At 36.2% G+C, this 17,225-nt stretch overlaps 3 protein-coding genes across 4 annotated transcripts; 1 reads left to right on the top strand and 2 right to left on the bottom strand.

Moving 5' to 3' along the window:
• Positions 1-2,352: 2,352 nt before the first annotated feature.
• Positions 2,353-5,260, bottom strand: smim10l3 (small integral membrane protein 10 like 3). The gene is made up of 2 exons (XM_032587100.1): positions 4,868-5,260; positions 2,353-3,140 (listed from the first exon to the last, which is right to left on the bottom strand). The coding sequence occupies exons 1-2, from the start codon at positions 5,045-5,047 to the stop codon at positions 3,120-3,122; spliced, it is 201 nt and encodes a 66-aa protein (XP_032442991.1). The 5' UTR covers positions 5,048-5,260; the 3' UTR covers positions 2,353-3,119.
• A 1,034-nt stretch (positions 5,261-6,294) lies between these two features.
• rac1b (Rac family small GTPase 1b) lies at positions 6,295-14,223 on the top strand. Its single transcript, XM_032587099.1, has 6 exons — positions 6,295-6,619; positions 8,687-8,758; positions 9,261-9,378; positions 9,569-9,631; positions 12,381-12,540; positions 12,662-14,223. The coding sequence occupies exons 1-6, from the start codon at positions 6,585-6,587 to the stop codon at positions 12,790-12,792; spliced, it is 579 nt and encodes a 192-aa protein (XP_032442990.1). The 5' UTR covers positions 6,295-6,584; the 3' UTR covers positions 12,793-14,223.
• On the bottom strand, positions 13,883-17,202 carry LOC116735308 (serine/threonine-protein kinase 19). 2 transcript variants are annotated; one of them, XM_032587098.1, is made up of 7 exons: positions 17,089-17,202; positions 16,747-16,842; positions 16,520-16,662; positions 15,994-16,229; positions 15,760-15,857; positions 15,494-15,641; positions 13,883-15,320 (listed from the first exon to the last, which is right to left on the bottom strand). In XM_032587098.1, the coding sequence occupies exons 2-7, from the start codon at positions 16,838-16,840 to the stop codon at positions 15,275-15,277; spliced, it is 765 nt and encodes a 254-aa protein (XP_032442989.1). In that variant the 5' UTR covers positions 16,841-16,842; positions 17,089-17,202; the 3' UTR covers positions 13,883-15,274. The 2 variants fall into 2 exon arrangements, with proteins under 2 accessions (XP_032442989.1, XP_032442988.1); XM_032587097.1 differs by having other exon boundaries at positions 16,926-17,200.
• Positions 17,203-17,225: the final 23 nt, after the last annotated feature.

Genomic DNA, 17,225 nt, shown 5'->3' with positions numbered 1-17,225 from the left:
TCTTCTCCTCCTTCAGCTCTTTGATTTCATTTTTAGGTCAACTTTGAATATCATAACGCCTGATATTCCTTTGATTATGCATCGTCTGCCATGTCCATTGAAATTATTGATGTTTATTGAATTTATCAGATACATCACAACCTGGTGATTTTGTCAGCTCGGGTATTTATATTCTCAGAAGAAATTATTTTAATAGACAAAACTGACATACAGTTTTTAACATAACAAGAAAACATGTTTTTGGGAAGTGGCGACACTTATATATGGGTAATACTTGGTTCTGAAACACTATCTTTGGTAGGTGTAACATCTCAAGGGAGAAAAGGCAACAGGTTTTGCCATTTTGTGAAAAAGGTAACTTGATAAGCATGTATGATGATCTACATTAAACAAATAAGCAAATATTATTTTGAAAAGATTTATATCAATACCACAATTATCAACACAAAAATAAAGATCGGATTTGTAAAATTGTCTTGGTATTTTGTATAATTAACCAACTTTGAGTAGAAATTGATTTGTAAGTAGTTTTAAAAGAAGAATTTTCTTTGTAAAAACTGTTTTACAATTGAATAGGGCATATGCATTGGGAATAAGGGTGTGAAATTCACAATGTCCAGCTGTGCCAGATCTCCTGTACATAACATACTGTAAGGAATATGGGGATTCAATTTCAAAGCTCTATTACAGTCCCAGAGTTATCATATAGCTCAGTCAATCAGAAAAAAGATCATGGCGTCAGTTCCACTTCCAGTATGAAGCATCCAGTGTGAAGCATGCAGCATGCTGAGGTGAGGGAATCTCCACAAATGAAAAAACAGAGATCTCTTGGTTTTTCATTAAATTCACTAATTCTATTATTGAGACATTGTTTGGATTTTTCACAGTTGTGTAAACTCTTGAACACATGCAAATGATAAAGGGACTAAATTTACATATAATTTTTTTTGTAAATAAACTGAACTGAACGTATTTAAACAATATTTATAACACACTTTAAAACCCTGGAATTAACATAGAGTGTACTTTATTTTTGCCATGACTGCATGTGATAACTGAGTCATAAAAACATGTTTTTTTAACTGTAGCTGTGTGTTGACAGTACAGCTTACACAGAGATGACTTGTTTCCATATATCATACTAAAAAGGTCTTAGAATCAGTGAATAGATATGTCACACAACAAATAATTCACATCTGCATTGCAATTTTAACTGAACCCTTGACATTTCCTTTTGTAGCTTTATCACTCTATAATACTCCATTAGATAAAACATGCAAGCTGCTTCAGATGCTAAAAATGCTAAAGGCTTTTTTCTAAGAGTATATATGGTGGCTGGCAAAAACTAGAATAAAGACAAAACAATGTTTCTAGAACTATTCTTTCATCTATCCTCTTTGATAACCCTATTAAAAATTCCCCCACCAAATTCCTGAGAAATGAATTCTGTTTGTAACAGAAAAAAATAAAGATAGGCATGTTGGATAGTGTGCTGCAAGGTCTGGTCGCCAATCAGACCGAGACAGACAGTTGCCGGCCGATGATGGTTTTTATGCTGCTGTCTGCCGTCAGAGCGAATAATTTAATAACTTTACAGAGGACATTTTGGCAACTAAATGAGGGAGTGAGTAGTTATTAAATTGACTTAAATTGGAAGCTTGTTCAGATAGGGCCTAATGATTTAGTTAAGTATGGGAAACAGTTTTAGCTAGGCTTTAAATAGGAAAATGTATTATATTCTAATTCTTTTAATTTTAGCTTCAGGAACACTTCACACACAAAAATGTTAAAAGATGGAAAACGGGACTCTTATTGTGACTAGCTGCTTCTCTCTGGTGGTCAGCTGATGTCACTACATCATCACGTCTGAAAAGCATATCTGATTAAGCTGGCTCGCAGTATAACTTCATAAATGTTAATGAAGGAAAATGTTTCCCATTTTAAATTCACTTTTGTTCATTCGTAAATTAATGCTGTGAGATATTACTATGAAAAACAAATGGCTGTTATTTTGACGTGTAAAAATACATAATAAATCGTTAATGAAAAAAGAAATTGCTGTTTAAAAAGTAGCACAAGTCTAACAAGGTATTAACTGCTTTATTAGTCAGGTTATCTGCTCCGGAAGCCAGCCTGCAGTCAACTGATTAACAAGAAAGAAACTTTCCAACTTTTTATCATTTGTGGAAAAAAAAGTATGGTTTTTTTTCTATCTCAACATTACAACTGACTATCTTTAAAAACATTATGTTGTATTAGTTAAACATTGCTTTTCCAGACGTGTACCTTTTTCCTTTAAAGATTTCTAAAAATAACAATTATTAAAAATGAACAGTCAAATATATCAGACAGTTGTGATTTTACTAATTTATTTCTTCCAGTTTGATCATTCTCACAATCAGTTCTGACAGTACAAATCTCCAGACCGACTCGCTTAAATAAATCTGCAGCATCAAAATGTTCCGCATTATTTTAAATTATTATTTTTTTACTAACGTGTCCCCTTTTGTGCTACTGGTTTGCAAAGTGCACTCGCCAGTGCAAGACATGGAGCATCGTCTGCGTGAGAGAGAGAGAACATGTACCGTTTGTTCAGCTGAAGCCAACCTCAGTGTCACGAAGACAAATTAAACATGCTTGTTCATGTCATGCTGAGATGTTTCTGTTGTGAAGTAAACTGAACTGTGTTCAGGTTTTAATTTTGAGATGCAACACTACTGATAAACAAACATGACTGAAACACACTAAAAAGGGTAAGCTACAAAGTTTCACAGCCACAATCGTCTTATTTCATGTTTAAGTTCCCACGAACAGCTCCTGGTTCAGCAGCTGCAAGGCCTCTTTTCCCTCCTCGTATCGCTCGTCACCTTGTCTCACATTGACAAACATCCATTCTGTCCTTCTTCTGCAAAGGCACCGAGCTCGTACGACAACTGCTGAAAACAAGCAGCCGCCTCACTGTATTGCATTGTCACACCGGCTTGCAGGATCGGGTGTCCTCTCCTTCGACGTCGCTCTTCAGATTTGTCGCTTGCACATCTTTTGATGGCTGTAGCATGGCAGTTCTTGCTTTTCACAGATTTAAGTTTAAAAAAAAAAAAAAAGTAGGTGTTGAGTTTTCAGTGGATTTCAATATGAACCTGTGAAGAGATAAAGTCTTCGTTTATATTTAATTTTGGAAGTTATTTGCAGGTTATTTGTCAAAAAAACAGTATGACAAAATTTTGCAGACCAACTTCATGCGAATCCATAATGTTTAAGTGTTTTTAAGTTTTAAAATTTCAGTCATTGTTAATTATTTCTTTTTCAAAACAACAACACAAACAAATGTAATAGATTAAATGAATACCAGTAAGTTTTTGTTTACTTTTAATTAATTTTTTGGTAACCTTTTTATTTTTCAAAATGCAAGCATAATATAACAGCCAACTACAATGATCTTTAAAACCATGAAATGAATGGACACTTTTCCTCATCTCTAATCCAAACAGAATCAGAATTTTACATACAGACATCCACTCTTATATTTAGTTAAAATCTTTTTTTTTAATTATTTGAAAAGTTAATTCAAAAATGTTTTAAAACATAGTCCTTAAATTTTTCCATGAGGCTAAGGTGGGGCTGTGGAGAGCCATTCCAGAAGCATGATTAATCCATTCCAAAACCAGTTCTGATGTTTGTACTCGCTGCCAAACAACAGCTGAGTTTTAACTAGTTGGAAATGGGTTAAAACATTCAGGACTACAGAAGTACCAGCCAGCCTAAAGAAGGGTATGAAATTTAAAAAAAAACTGCTGAAACCCCAGTGTGACTATCCAATTAAAGTCTTAAATAGGACTGAAATAGAGTAAAGGAAGAAAGAAACCCTTTCTCTAAAACTGGTACATTCAAGCTTTACTGAAGTTTGCAACTACACATGGACAAACCAAATGCCTTCTGAAGAAAAGTTTTGGCCACCACTTTTAGAGAAGCTAAGGTGAAGCTCTCAGTTCAGAATATTGTTTCAACGGTCAAGTGTGGTGTTGGCAGCATCATGCTGAGGGCCATGTCCTGATAACGCATTTCAAGCATCGGATGAAATCCTGAAACTCATTAGCTTCCCCTCAGGTCTACAACTAGATGACGAAAAGTTAGAGATGACTGGATGTTAAAACACCACAATGATACCAAAACACAGAACAAAGATGCTTTGGGAAAGGATGGAGCAGGCTAATATTAGGCTTCTGAAATGGTCCCGACATCAGAACCAATAAAAATTTGCAGACTCTACTTAAAAACCAGGATTACAGAAAATCTGCAGTAAATTGAAACTTAATTTAATTCTTAAAATTAAATGATACGTTCTTTCATTAATGAACCCCAAAAACACTGTTAAAAAACATTCAAATTAATTTATAACTTACATTTATAACCAATAATTTGGTTCAGTGTAAAAAGATAAGTTAAATATATCTTAGAATTAAGCATGTCACTAAACAGAACAAAGGAAATATCTTAAATGTCATATTGTAAAAATTTGGTGTTTGGCAATTACATTCAATATATGCTACATTAAATATCCTTACATGTTTATAACAAGAAATTGAATTAAAAAATGGGCAAATCTTCATTAACAGAAATTAAAACAAAGAGTATAGATTAATTAAACTACAGCCAGAACTTAAAGTAAATCCAACTTTAACTTCAACTAATCTAAGATGAATTGAAAGTTTAACTTCAAAAGGAGACACTTCTTTAAAAGCTCAGCAGACATTTAGTCAGCAACCACAACGACAACACAAGGCCTTTTTAACAGCTGTTGGCATGGTGACGAGCAAAGCAGAACTGTCAAACCAGAAGTTTTACAAGAAAGTAAGAGACTACTTACTTGAAGTCTTACATTAAACACCATAGAAGCGACGAGGTATATATAAGGAAATCTGATTCTCAGCCGCCATGCCAGATCAAAAAATATCAACAAAGTCCTCGTCAAGCCTTTGCAAAACACTCCGTACGTCCGACCAGCGGAGCCCGAGAACCGGAGCACTAGGTACGACAGACCCGCCATAAAGGATCAGTCTGCCCGGCGCTACGTTGGCTTATTAAGTCAACTGACAAGGCGATGCGATATAAGCGGCAAATGGTGTGAAATTCTTCATTATTTCTTATCACTGACTGACACCGAGCTCCATTTTTAAACATTAGCTGCTGGCAGGGCTGCTCCACCCCGAAAAGCTTCTCCGAGGAGGAGAGAAGAGGGTGCGACACACGGAAAAGAACAGGGAATTGGGTTAATACGCCCCGAGTTTAGACTCACAGGCACGTCCAAAAGCGCGTACACGAAATTGATTGACAATGCTAAGACCCGCCTCCTGGCCCTGATTGGTGTATTTCTGCAAACGACTGTAGGATCAAGGGAGGAGACAGAGGAGCTAGATTTTTTTTCTCATATTATTCTGTCAGGAGGACACAGTGAAGTTTTAGTTAATATGTTAAAAATACATTTTTATAAAAGTTACCTACTGCAGCTTTATAGGTAATTTCTTTTAACAACTATACTGATTATAATAATGCTATTATTTCCCCAGTGTTACTGACAATCCATTTGCAATTCGTTTTCCTTGTTTTATCTGAACAATAAGACGTATTCCTATCTTCCAATTTCAATTTCTTGATGCATCTGTGTAAATCTGCCTATTTTTCATAAAATTCTTGCCCAATTCTATGTTGTAGATTTCTCTTTGATAAAAAGTTCTTTATCCAGTAAAATATTTCCCAGTAATACCCAATTTATATATTTAATTAACAAGTGATCTATGCACAACCAGTCACCAGTCAACCAGTCATGCTTTATCTGCATAATATTTGAATTAGTAATCTATATGTTTTTTCCATTATTTTACAAATATCATAAGTTAATGCAATATTTTTTTTGGTTTGTAGTTTCACCAGCAAATTTGATATTTGCATGTGCAGGGTTTTTTTTATTTTTATTGCCGTTTTAAGCACCTTTAAGACACAACTCAGGAAATACCCAACTGAACGAATTCCATTGTAATTGGTGAAGAACGTCACTTCCTTCCCCCGTGTTACACCCTAAGTCATCCGTCTTTTTGTGTTTTAGATTTCCTTACAAATTATAAGTTTAAGCGTTTTATTTTTATTTTAATCAATAAAAAACATTTTCTTTAGCATGCACGTTTTCGTAAAAAACGAAAAAAGTGTATTTCTGGTTGGTTGTTTCTTGTGAGCTTGCAGTGAGTTGGAGTGTCTGAGGGCGTTATCAGGCCGGTGTACCGGATGCTCCATCTGCTGGTGGCTGACTTCATTTTTTTTTCTCAGGGGTGGTGGCCGCTGTTTTGCTCCATAGCTCCCATAGCGAACCCACGAAAGCATGGGAATGTTGCGAGGAGATTTCTGAGGAAACTTGAGATAAAGTGTGTAATAAGTTAGCGGAAGTTGCTCAGACGCTGTTTTAACATCAGAGGAGCTCAGCGGTAAACACCGGAGGCCGTCAGCGGGAGCCTGTTGGGACGTTTCTCCAGCGAGCAGTTCCGGACAAAGGAAAAGAAACCTGAGCTAAAGCTAGCTGCCTCTCTTAAGCAATGCAGGCCATTAAGTGTGTCGTTGTAGGGGACGGGTAAGTGAACATAGTCGGGCTTTCTAAAAAGTTTGTTTCTACCATTTTCTATTTGAAAGGTAACGTGTAATATTAGCTTAAATGTTGTCACCAGACTGGCTAACGTTAAATCACTTTGCTTCCCAGTTTTTCATACGGGCAAAGTTAGCTTCCAAGCTGTAACTACCTGTTAATCTGTACCACTTGAATATTGCAGTTCACTCAAACTTTTTTATTTCTTATTTTGACTTACTTGACATTCGAGTTTGTATATTCTGTGTTGGCATAGAAGAAGATGGCTCATTATTTCCTTTGGGTTTCCACATACTTGGTGAATCAGTCAGATTTAATAGCGTAGTTTGTTTATTCAACCTAAACCCGTTTTTTTCTTCTTCTTCTATTGTCTTGGTTAATGAGAAACCCAAGAAGCTCAGTTGTATTGTTGTCTTCTTCACACTTAGGTTAACTTGGGGCGTGCTTTCGTTTTCCTAATAATAAATGAGGGTTCGGCTGCACCATTTTAAAGTAGAGGATTGGCCAAGACTGCCAGTCAGAAGTGTAATAGTATGTGAGGTAAACATGCGCATACAACCTCTTGATCAGGGTGTGGTGGAAACCACACAGCAGTCATTCAAGGGACCTTTGATTGAGGAGCTTTTTTCGATTCAGATTAAAGGGGAAGCTCAAGTTTCGTGATTGGGAAATATCTGTTCCCCTGGGAGCTGCGAATATCTTACAGGAACTGACCCCTGTCTGGTTTGCCTTGCCAGTTTTCCTGAGATCAGGGCTCATTTCTGCTTTGAATCTCTTTTTTTTTTTAGTCGATTATGAATTGAATTTAAATCGTGTTTTTGTTATTTCAGTTAAATTAGTCATAAAAATCAAATTTGATCATGTGAACAATTTGATTATTTTCATGACTAAGGTGCCCATAATATAATAATCTACATTGATTTAGTGCCATGCTTTCTCTTGTTTATTATCCTTAACCGTGCTATTAATTTTGCTTAACTAAGTTTTAAAAAAATCAATGATAATTTTATTTGTAAATTAAAGGTTTTTCCCTCACTAACTTAAACTACAGCATCTTCTTTTAGCAATTTCCAGGTCTGGACAAATAGTGGAGACTGAAACTTGATTCTGTAAACATTTTGAAGTTTCCAGATTATTATTTTTTTTACATTTCTAAATGTAGTTCTGATTTGCCAAGAAAGGCAACTCTGGTGTGATCTATGATCAGTAAGCCAGGTTTAAAAAAAATGTATTCAATGAACCTCAACTATTTTATATAAACGTGTATTTCGATGCATCTTTTTGAGTTTAATACATATATTACAGGCTTGGGACATGTGTTTTGATTTAAATCGTGTCATTCCTTGCTTTTTAATTGGATTTAAAACATTTTCCCCCATTAAAGTTAATAAGACATGGGTTCTTTTTTGTGTGCTGTATTCCTTAGACGAAAATAAAACTACTTCTATCTGACTTTAAAGAAAATAAGGCATGTATCAGTTAGGAATTGCATGTTGGGTCAATACATCAATATTTGAGTTAAACCCATTGATTGTTTTGACTTTCCTTTTGTTATTGACTCAATGCTAAATGATAAATGCAATTTGCTCTTTGTAGAATGTGAAAGTCTCTTAAGTTACTGAGTTTAAAAGTTGACCTATGGCTTAGAAACTGAATCTGGTGTAGACCCCAAGGAAGGCACTGAAACCACTACTTGATAAATATTCTTAATAAAAATCAATGTCTAAAGTTTAAAAATAAATAAAAGTGTATAGATCAAGTAAGTTAGGAAAAGTACATAATTTTAAAATTTGAAATTTACAGAAATTTGTGAACTTTATGTTAAATAATTTTAGATGTTTGGGTTTAAAAAACCCCAACTTTTTTACATTTTTCTTTTTAAAAAGAAAATATAGAGAAAAGCAAAGGGGGGGAAAAAGCCAGTTGGTTTAAGATTTAAGGCTCTAAAATGTTTAGATTAGTTGGTAATGCAGAACTCAGACCAGTCACTTTAAAGCAGGATTTCTTTTCTTGTTGTTTTCCCTAATCATTGATCAAGTCTCTTCTCATTTCCAGTGCTGTGGGTAAGACATGTCTGCTCATCAGCTACACCACCAATGCCTTTCCTGGAGAATACATCCCCACAGTGTGAGTGTCAGAGACTGCAGTGCAGTTTCTGTTTATTTATTTATGACAAACCTTGCTGTCCATCATGTTTCTCCACCCTTTGTCTCTAATGCGGCCCGTGAATCAATGAGACGACTTCTTTATTCCGCTGTTGTTTTTCTAACTAAAAGTTGACTTCTTTATTCCGCTGTTGTTTTTCTAACTAAAAGTTGTCTTGGTTCTATGCTTGAGGTAATGATCAAAGTAGCAGACTGTAACCAAGATTGAAGAGAGCAGATATTGCTGGCAGTAATGATGAAATTCTGCTCCTTATCTGATCAAATGTACGTTTTTTTGTTTGTTTTTGTTTTTTTACCATTGGTTTCTAGAGAAGTCGAAAAGGTACTTTATATTCAGGCTCTTTTTCTATCAGAAAAAAAATCTAAAATGTAGTGCATGATTTTCTCTGGAAAAGAATTTATGTTGATCTCTTCATATTTCAGTGTATGGTTTTTGTTTATTTGCACATCATCGTTTTCCCCAGGTTTGACAACTACTCCGCCAATGTTATGGTGGATGGGAAACCAGTGAACCTGGGCCTTTGGGATACAGCTGGACAAGAAGACTACGACAGACTCCGCCCACTCTCCTACCCCCAGACGGTACAAAAAGGACACAACACAATATTATAATTCACTTATTAACCTTTGTGAATAATCCACTTGGAACGTTCGGGTGAAGACGGCGAACAAGGAAGTTTGGAAGAAAGAAAAACACACATTGATAAGAGTAAGACTTTACAGTAAATTAAAATCTCAGGCTTTGATTGCTTTGCTTCCTTTGTCTTATCAGGATGTGTTCCTTATCTGCTTTTCACTCGTGAGTCCTGCCTCGTTTGAAAACGTCCGTGCCAAGGTGAGAAGTTCCCGTGTGAACAACATGGAAGGTTTTTACAGTGTCTTACTACAGTATTCACTTTATCAACTTTTAAAAAATCTTTTACTTCATGTTAGAACTGCAGTTTACATTTTTTTCATTGGGATTTAATATACAGAACAATACACAATAATGGGAGGAGATTACTATGCATCTTTGTTGCCTAACTAATCATTTTCAAGTTCTTTTAGATAGGAACAGAATCTTACATGCACAAAACCTTTCAAACTGGTGCTTTTTGTTGTTCTATACTGTGAATTATCAGGCAATTAAAGCAACAAAATACAACATAATTGAGGTTGCTCCCTGATGCCCCTATACAGTAATTACAGAAAGCACTTGTATATGTTTGCTTCAAGTCCATAAAGTATTGGATAGTTGTTATAGTCAATTTAGTTTTTTTTATGTAAGGCTAAATAACAAAAATTTATTTGGAAGTCAAAAGTTCCAATTCATTCAATCTAGGTCATTTCTGTATAGTCGTGTCTAAAGTAGCTATAAGCTCCGATGTTTATCAGTGTTTCTTTCATGCCCTGGAGTGAAGAGGGTAAACAAACACTCACTGACTCTTAACAAAATGAAATGTTTATTGTTTATACATCCATCCATCCATCCATCCATCTTCTTCCGCTTATCCGAGGTCGGGTCGCGGGGGTAGCAGCTTCAGAAGGGAGGCCCAGACTTGTTTATACATAATATACAAATGTTATTCATAACAACTAAAAGTTACCTAGTACCGTACTAATTTTCAGCTACCATTATAACTTTTGAATAGGTAATTTTTGGGGGGTTTTTTCTTTGAATTTTGCTTAACTAGACCTTTGTGTTAGCCCTCAAACTAACTGTTAACATTTAAAAAATCTTGTGCACTCACACAGTAATAATCTTTTTACTGGATAAAAGTCAACAGAGGCCTTATATTGTTGTAAGAAAAGCAAATATATCATCACTTATTAATTCAGGACACTTGAACTGAGCCAAATAATTGAATTGTTAAAAATATTTCTTCCATCTTGGTTACATTTTCAAAACCAAGTTCTTAAACAGATCAGGTTTGTTTTTTTTGCAGTAAATGTATTTAGTATTTCTACCAAATAGAATGGTATAGCTGAATCTTCCAGACATTGACATTGTGTCGTAGGGATCTTTATTGTACTTCATCACAGTACTTTGGACAGACGCATGCTTGCAGACGTGGATCACATGATAGCTTGTAAGCAAAGGGAGTTTCTCTTGGTGATAAACACTCAGGAAATTATTATCTGCCCCTGCAGTTCCTCCTCAGCTGTACAAGAAGGGAACCAACATTTGTTTTCTTTTTCCATCTCACCACTATACTACTGTTTTTCTGTTACTGGCTTAATTCTAATGATTAGAATTGTATTTATTTACTTGCTTACAGTTTGAATGTTATGTATGCCCATAATTTGCAGCTATAACAGCCTAAGTCAGGCATGTTTATGGACATTTATGACCATCCTTTCAGATGCACATTTGTGGGGTCTGGTGTTGATTGAGAAGGTCTGACTCATAATCTCCATTGTAATTCATCCCAAACCTGCTCTGTATTTTTGAGGTCAGGACTCTGTGAGGTCAGGCAAGTTCTTCCACAACAAGCAGACTCATCTGTCTCTTTATGAATCTTGCTTTGTGCACTCATGCTTAGTCATGTTGGAACATGAAGGGTCCATCCCCAAACTGTTCACACAAAGTTGAGTGAAGGAAATGGTCTGAAATGTCTGGGTATGCTGAAGCATTAATGGTTCTTTTAAGTTAAACTAACATAATAACCACCTCATCATAACCCTCCCTTTACCAAACTTTACACTTGGCACATTGCAGCCAGGCCAATGTGGTTCTCCTAGCAGCTGCCAACTCTAGACTTGTTCATTGGATCTGCAGCCAGAGAGGCAGAATTCAACTCTCCAGAGAAAATGTTTCCACTGCTCTAGAGTCTAGTGGCGGCTAGAAATTTTGTGGTTTGACTCTGCAGAAATTGATGGCCTCTTTGTATTATATGCCTCAACATTCAAGGCACAGTACTTTCTGCCTGTGTAGCTTTATTATAATTCTACTACTCACCGACTGTGGAATAATTAGTGGTGAGTAAATTTTCAGATTTCAAGATTTACTTCATAGGACAAATGTTTCTAGAAGGAGTCTATATGTTTATATGCTGGATTTTATCAACCTGTGGTCAGGGAGGTAATTCAAACTCATAAATTCAATAATTTGTAGGGTTGTAGAAAGACTTTTGGCAATGTGAAAAGTGACGTACGCAAAATTAGACGTAAATCCGAATGAGCTTGAAAGGTGGTTTTTGTCAAACAAGATAACCGGGTCCGCTTTAATTAAACTTCAGTTGGTTTACCTAGAAAGTCTGGTTCTTTTGGGGAGGTGTGAATGCGCAATCAAACTCTAATGCAGACCAAAAAGCGAACTCCCAGCTCTCGGTTCGGTTGAAGTGAACAGGTTTTGGTTCGTTTGACACAGTGCAGTGTGAAAATGTAACAAGTGTTGCAACTTTGGTCTCCAATCGAAAAGTGAAGTTTTAATACTTTTTCAGTGGGCTAAATGAAGACAAAGAAGCTTAAAGATGTATAGAAAAGGCACCGTTATTTGTATTGTAGTCACAGCCATAAAGTTTGATACAAAAATGATAAGGAACCCTGTTTATAATGAAATGCATCACCTAAAGAAGTTAAAGCTGTAACTTTCTGTTCTGTAGTGGTACCCTGAGGTCAGACACCACTGTCCCAACACTCCCATCATCCTGGTGGGCACCAAGCTGGATCTGAGGGACGACAAGGACACCATGGAGAAGCTGAAGGAGAAGAAACTCTCCCCCATCACTTATCCTCAAGGGTTGGCCATGGCCAAAGAGATTGGTAAAAACTTCATTGAGCTCTTTCTGGCCAACTTAGTTCTTATTTTTTTTTTATTTTTATTTTTTATAATTCACAACAAACAGAAGTAAATAAATTGCTGCTCTCTGTCTGCGCTCATTAGGCTCCGTCAAGTACCTGGAGTGCTCAGCCCTGACTCAGCGTGGCCTTAAAACTGTGTTCGACGAGGCCATCCGGGCCGTTCTGTGCCCCCCACCCGTCAAGAAGAAGGGCAAGAAATGCTCTCTCCTCTAAGGCCGCCTGCAGTTTGAACGGTTACAGGGGAACATGAACGCTAGCAGTGAGAGGGTGGCTAAAGGCACAGGAGAAACACACCAGTATACACTCACAATCAATGTACTTCAGATTCTGTCCTTAAGTGTAGCTCAAGCAGTTGTCATGGAAATAAATCAGATCCAGGTTTAGGCGAAGGGTTTGGGCGATTAACAGTCCTAATAACTCTTTACTGTATAGACAAGACTATGAACTTTTTGAGGCCTTCTAAAATCGATTGGATGTTTTTCTAAAAATGGACTGCAGGTTGTCTTTAATTTCCTCTTCCACTTGTTGTCCACTTTTTTTTTTGTTGTTTACAGTCGGGTTGATTGTTGTAAGTGGAAATAATATTGCCAAATACATTCTGCACACATGCTGGTTTTTAGCCGAAAATGAGAGTCTAGATCTGTCGATTCAGATCTGTAACGTTTGCTGTTCGTTCAGCTCCTCCATCAATGGCATTTTTAACTCACAAGTTCACTTCGTCCTTGACAACAAGGAGTATGAAGTAACCTGGAGGATCTGTACAGTTTCAAATGAGTCCTTGAGTAACATAACCTCCTTACTTACCGTCAGTCTGTCAACCCTAGAATGATTAATGACGCCTAAAACAAAACGGGGAGAAGATCAGATACCAACAGTGCTGTAACTCCCCGAAAAATGTAATGAATCCAGTATTTTCTACATTTCATCTAATTAAATTTGTAATTTTCTTTCTGCTTTCCCTAAATGCGTCTCAACCGAGCGGCTGCCTGTGAGTGCAAAAGCTGAAAACATGATTACATATTGGAACAGAAATGTTCGGATGTCTTGGTGATGGGGGAACAAGAGCACATCTTTTAATGCTCTGTGGGCATTTACCGAATACCTTTTGTGCAACACTTTTGATTTATTTTCTTTACGCATCACTACTGGCTAAGCAATGTCACAATGAAGAGCATCTATGCCTGCTAATAACAGTAACAAAGCTACTGTCGGTTATGGTGTAGTAGACAGTGTAATCATCTTTTTGTTATAATCGTGATTTGACTATTTTGTATCTTTCTTCATACGTTACACACTCACTGTATTGTTTAACTAACACTATGAATATCTTTTTTTTTTTATTACCTCTACGGTTAACGCTACCTTAATCTCCCTTCAAGCCTAGCTTTTTGTAATTAATGCTGATAGCATGTCTGTGCATCATATACTGAAAACTAAGATTAGAATTGCTACAGTTATATATATTTTTTGCCTATTTACAAAATGTATTTGAACTACTAGATCAGGGGTTAAGTACACGTTGCTCATCGGTATTCAGAAATCAAGCTGTGCTTTTATCCAAGCCAATGTTGTGACTCTCTTTAGTTTTGAGGATTAAAAACTATTGTCACTTTTTGAAAAAGCCAATAAATTCCTGTAAAAACACTTCCTCTGTTGTAAACATCCATTGTTTACCACTCTTGTGCTTTAAATTAGTGTTGAGTAATTATTTGACAATATAAGTTAGAACATCTGTCTGAATTGCTAACTCTTTTTTTTTTTTTTTTTTTTTACCTTAAACAATTATAACTATTAACCAACATATTCCATATTTTGTTTCTAAAAATAACAAACTCTTCTAGAGCAAAGAAATTACAAATAAAATAAAATGCCTTTAAACTGGTTTCCTTTTACAAGGCAAATATGTGAGATGCTATTTTTGTTTTGACTTTACAAAGATTTACAGATTTTCTACAACATTCTGACTTGCTTTTATTATTAAAATACAGCCAGTTTAGGCTTTTGATAAGATAGGAACACACTATTTCCAAAATTTTAAACTAAAAATATTTCACATTTTCGTGACTGAGTACTTTCAGCTGTACAGCTTTGGCCCAGCAGATTAGAGGTTTGGACACCAATGATTCATTTCTTTTCTTTTTTCCTTTGTTTTTTTTAATGGGATGATTATTTAGCATTTTTAAAACATTGCTGCACAAATGTTATTTTATTTTTTGATTCCTTGGCACATATTTACATTTTAGACAATTACGCTTAAGCTTATGTGGCTTATAACATGGAGGACGTCAATAACTGTCAAGTCAGCCGTTTATTCACCCACACATTTCATACTGACTGATTCTAAAGGGAAGTCATTTAACTCATAAGACTTTTTAAACTGAAGGCAGTTAAAACGTCTTGGATTTGGATTTGGCACCACATACCAGTTATTCAACTCTTTCAGCTTGGAATTAATCTTGCATCTCAGAGACATGTCTACAGTAATTTTTTATTACAAGAATACCCAACATTTAACAATCTCATGTCAATAAAATGTACAATTCATTAACCCACACAGGGTTGATAATACATGTGGCACAAACTTTACATCTTAAAGTGAAAAGATTATTTACTTAGTGGCATCCCAAAGGTTTCAGCCTTTCGATGTTTTTCATATTTCTCATCTTCAGAAACTCTCCAGCTGCTCAGTAGCAGCTCAGGAATCTGCAGATCGTAACAAAGTCCCCGAAGTTGTAGGTATGCTGACGAGATGAAAGACAAACTGTTAGAAAATCTGAATATACTCTCTCCGGAAATAATCTCAATAACTCATAAAAGTTCAGCAGAAAAGAATAGACTGGATTTTGTATGTTTACAATTACACAGAACCCACAAGCATGATCAATTGATTGGAAAGGAACAGACTAAATCGTACCTTTCTACCAATTCTGCCCCAACAATATCATGGACATGATATTTCATAGGAAATTTCACATGTGAGGTTGTTCGTCGTTCCTCTAGATCGACTCGTAACACTTCATTATATTTAGACTTCTTCACCATGCCAAGCACTGCTTTACGTCCTGGAAAAAAATGTGTTGGATGGTATCAAACAAACCTCTAAAGGTAGAGAATGCCAAAATCTTACAGAAATTAGATACATTTATGGTGAAGGTGCAATAATTATCCTAAAATACCAACCTTGAATAAAATACTTTGTGAATTTGCCAGAATTGGGAATGGAAAGCCACCAGCTGCCAGCATCCCTCACAGTCAGGACCCCGGACTTCACCAGCTGCCTTGGTGGTGAGAAAATTAACAATGTGCTCATGTCTGATAGAATTATATGCAGATCAAAAACAAAAATCAATTTTTTCCAGTGTTGAGAATCTTAAACAACATTCAATAGTGTGTCGCAGTCGGAGTTCCTCATACGTTATCTCAGAGTCTGTGAAGAGAAACTCTCTCAGCATCTTGTCTTTGCTGAAGCTCAGATCTGTGCAGGAGGACACCACTTTCTCCAGGAACTTTTCAACAGTTGCTTGTGTTGCTTTCCCCTCTTCGCCAGCCAGTACTTTGGTCTTGTAGTCCGACGCAAACACCAGCCCGAATGCTTCAGAGTCAAACCCGAGCTGGAACATCAGCAGCTCCCCACTCTCCTGGAGTTTATTCTGCTCAGACAAAAGCATGGCAGTCGGAACTTCAAAAATAGTTCAAATCCTTTTTTACATTTGGTCACCTTTTAATAACAAGATCTACTGGATTTGATGTGCTACACTAAGACAAAGTAGTCTATGCTTGTGATGTAGAAGGTATTGACGTTTTTTAGTTTTGCTTTTTATTATCTGTTTAACGTTATCATGTGTTGTCTGCAACATAAAATCCCAATAAAATGAGTTGAAATTTGTGGCTGTGGTATGACAAAAACATAAACCTATTAACAATCAAAGAGCTGGCTCACCACTTCCTTATCCACCAGGGTCTTGTCATTGTGTACACTGTACAACTGATGCTTCAGTACAATAGGAGGCAATGCGTCATTAAAGAGCTTTCTGGGAAATAGAGTCATGAGGTTCTCCAAGGTGGATTTCATGTCAGCTGGTTCTTTAAGAGGAAACATGGACGTTTGTACTTGTGGCATCATTTTTGTTTCAATAAAAGTACAAACCACTTTTCAAAGACACTCACCACCACCATCGTCACCAGCCCCAAACCTTTCTGTGTCATTTCTCCTTTTCTTCGCTTTGAAAGCGTCGGAAACCAGAGCCCGTTTTCTATTCATACCTGTAACAAAAATAATGTAGAAATGGTCCATTCATCAAGACGACTGGATAGCATTTTCATTTAAAGTCTAGGTATCGTCTTACCCGAGGTACGACCTACTAGATGTTCTTGTAAGAACCAACGTGTCTCATAGAAAAAACCTTTTTCGTTGTCTTGTTCTTTTCAAAGTTTATAGTTGGCCAAGCTAACAACCTTAGCGGTGCTAATTTACGTCTAACGTTTTGCATAGATACCTAAAACAGTTACCTTTTAATTACTGTGTAGATTGAACGCCGTTTCTTGTCATTTATTGAATTAAACAACCTATTAGTTCGTCATAAATGTTCTCATTTAACAACAAAATGTAACGCTTCCTCTTTTCGCTGTCATGTTGGTTCTATTTA

Source organism: Xiphophorus hellerii, chromosome 16 (assembly GCF_003331165.1).
Source record: "Xiphophorus hellerii strain 12219 chromosome 16, Xiphophorus_hellerii-4.1, whole genome shotgun sequence".
In the NCBI taxonomy this organism is placed as follows: Eukaryota; Metazoa; Chordata; class Actinopteri; order Cyprinodontiformes; family Poeciliidae; genus Xiphophorus; species Xiphophorus hellerii.
This window is presented reverse-complemented; position numbering and strand designations above follow the sequence as displayed.

Coding starts and splice junctions, on each gene's coding strand:
- smim10l3 (XM_032587100.1), bottom strand. CDS start 5,047: ATGGCGGGTCTGTCGTACCTAGTGCTCCGGTTCTCGGGCTCCGCTGGT. Junction 3,141..4,867: donor TGTTTAATGTAAGACTTCAA/GTAAGTAGTCTC, acceptor ATCTCTTCACAG/GTTCATATTGAAATCCACTG.
- rac1b (XM_032587099.1), top strand. CDS start 6,585: ATGCAGGCCATTAAGTGTGTCGTTGTAGGGGACGG. Junction 6,620..8,686: donor TGTGTCGTTGTAGGGGACGG/GTAAGTGAACAT, acceptor TCTCATTTCCAG/TGCTGTGGGTAAGACATGTC. Junction 8,759..9,260: donor GGAGAATACATCCCCACAGT/GTGAGTGTCAGA, acceptor CGTTTTCCCCAG/GTTTGACAACTACTCCGCCA.
- LOC116735308 (XM_032587098.1), bottom strand. CDS start 16,840: ATGAATAGAAAACGGGCTCTGGTTTCCGACGCTTTCAAAGCGAAGAAA. Junction 15,858..15,993: donor TTCACAGACTCTGAGATAAC/GTATGAGGAACT, acceptor CTCACCACCAAG/GCAGCTGGTGAAGTCCGGGG. Junction 15,642..15,759: donor CACAAAGTATTTTATTCAAG/GTTGGTATTTTA, acceptor ATTTTTTTCCAG/GACGTAAAGCAGTGCTTGGC.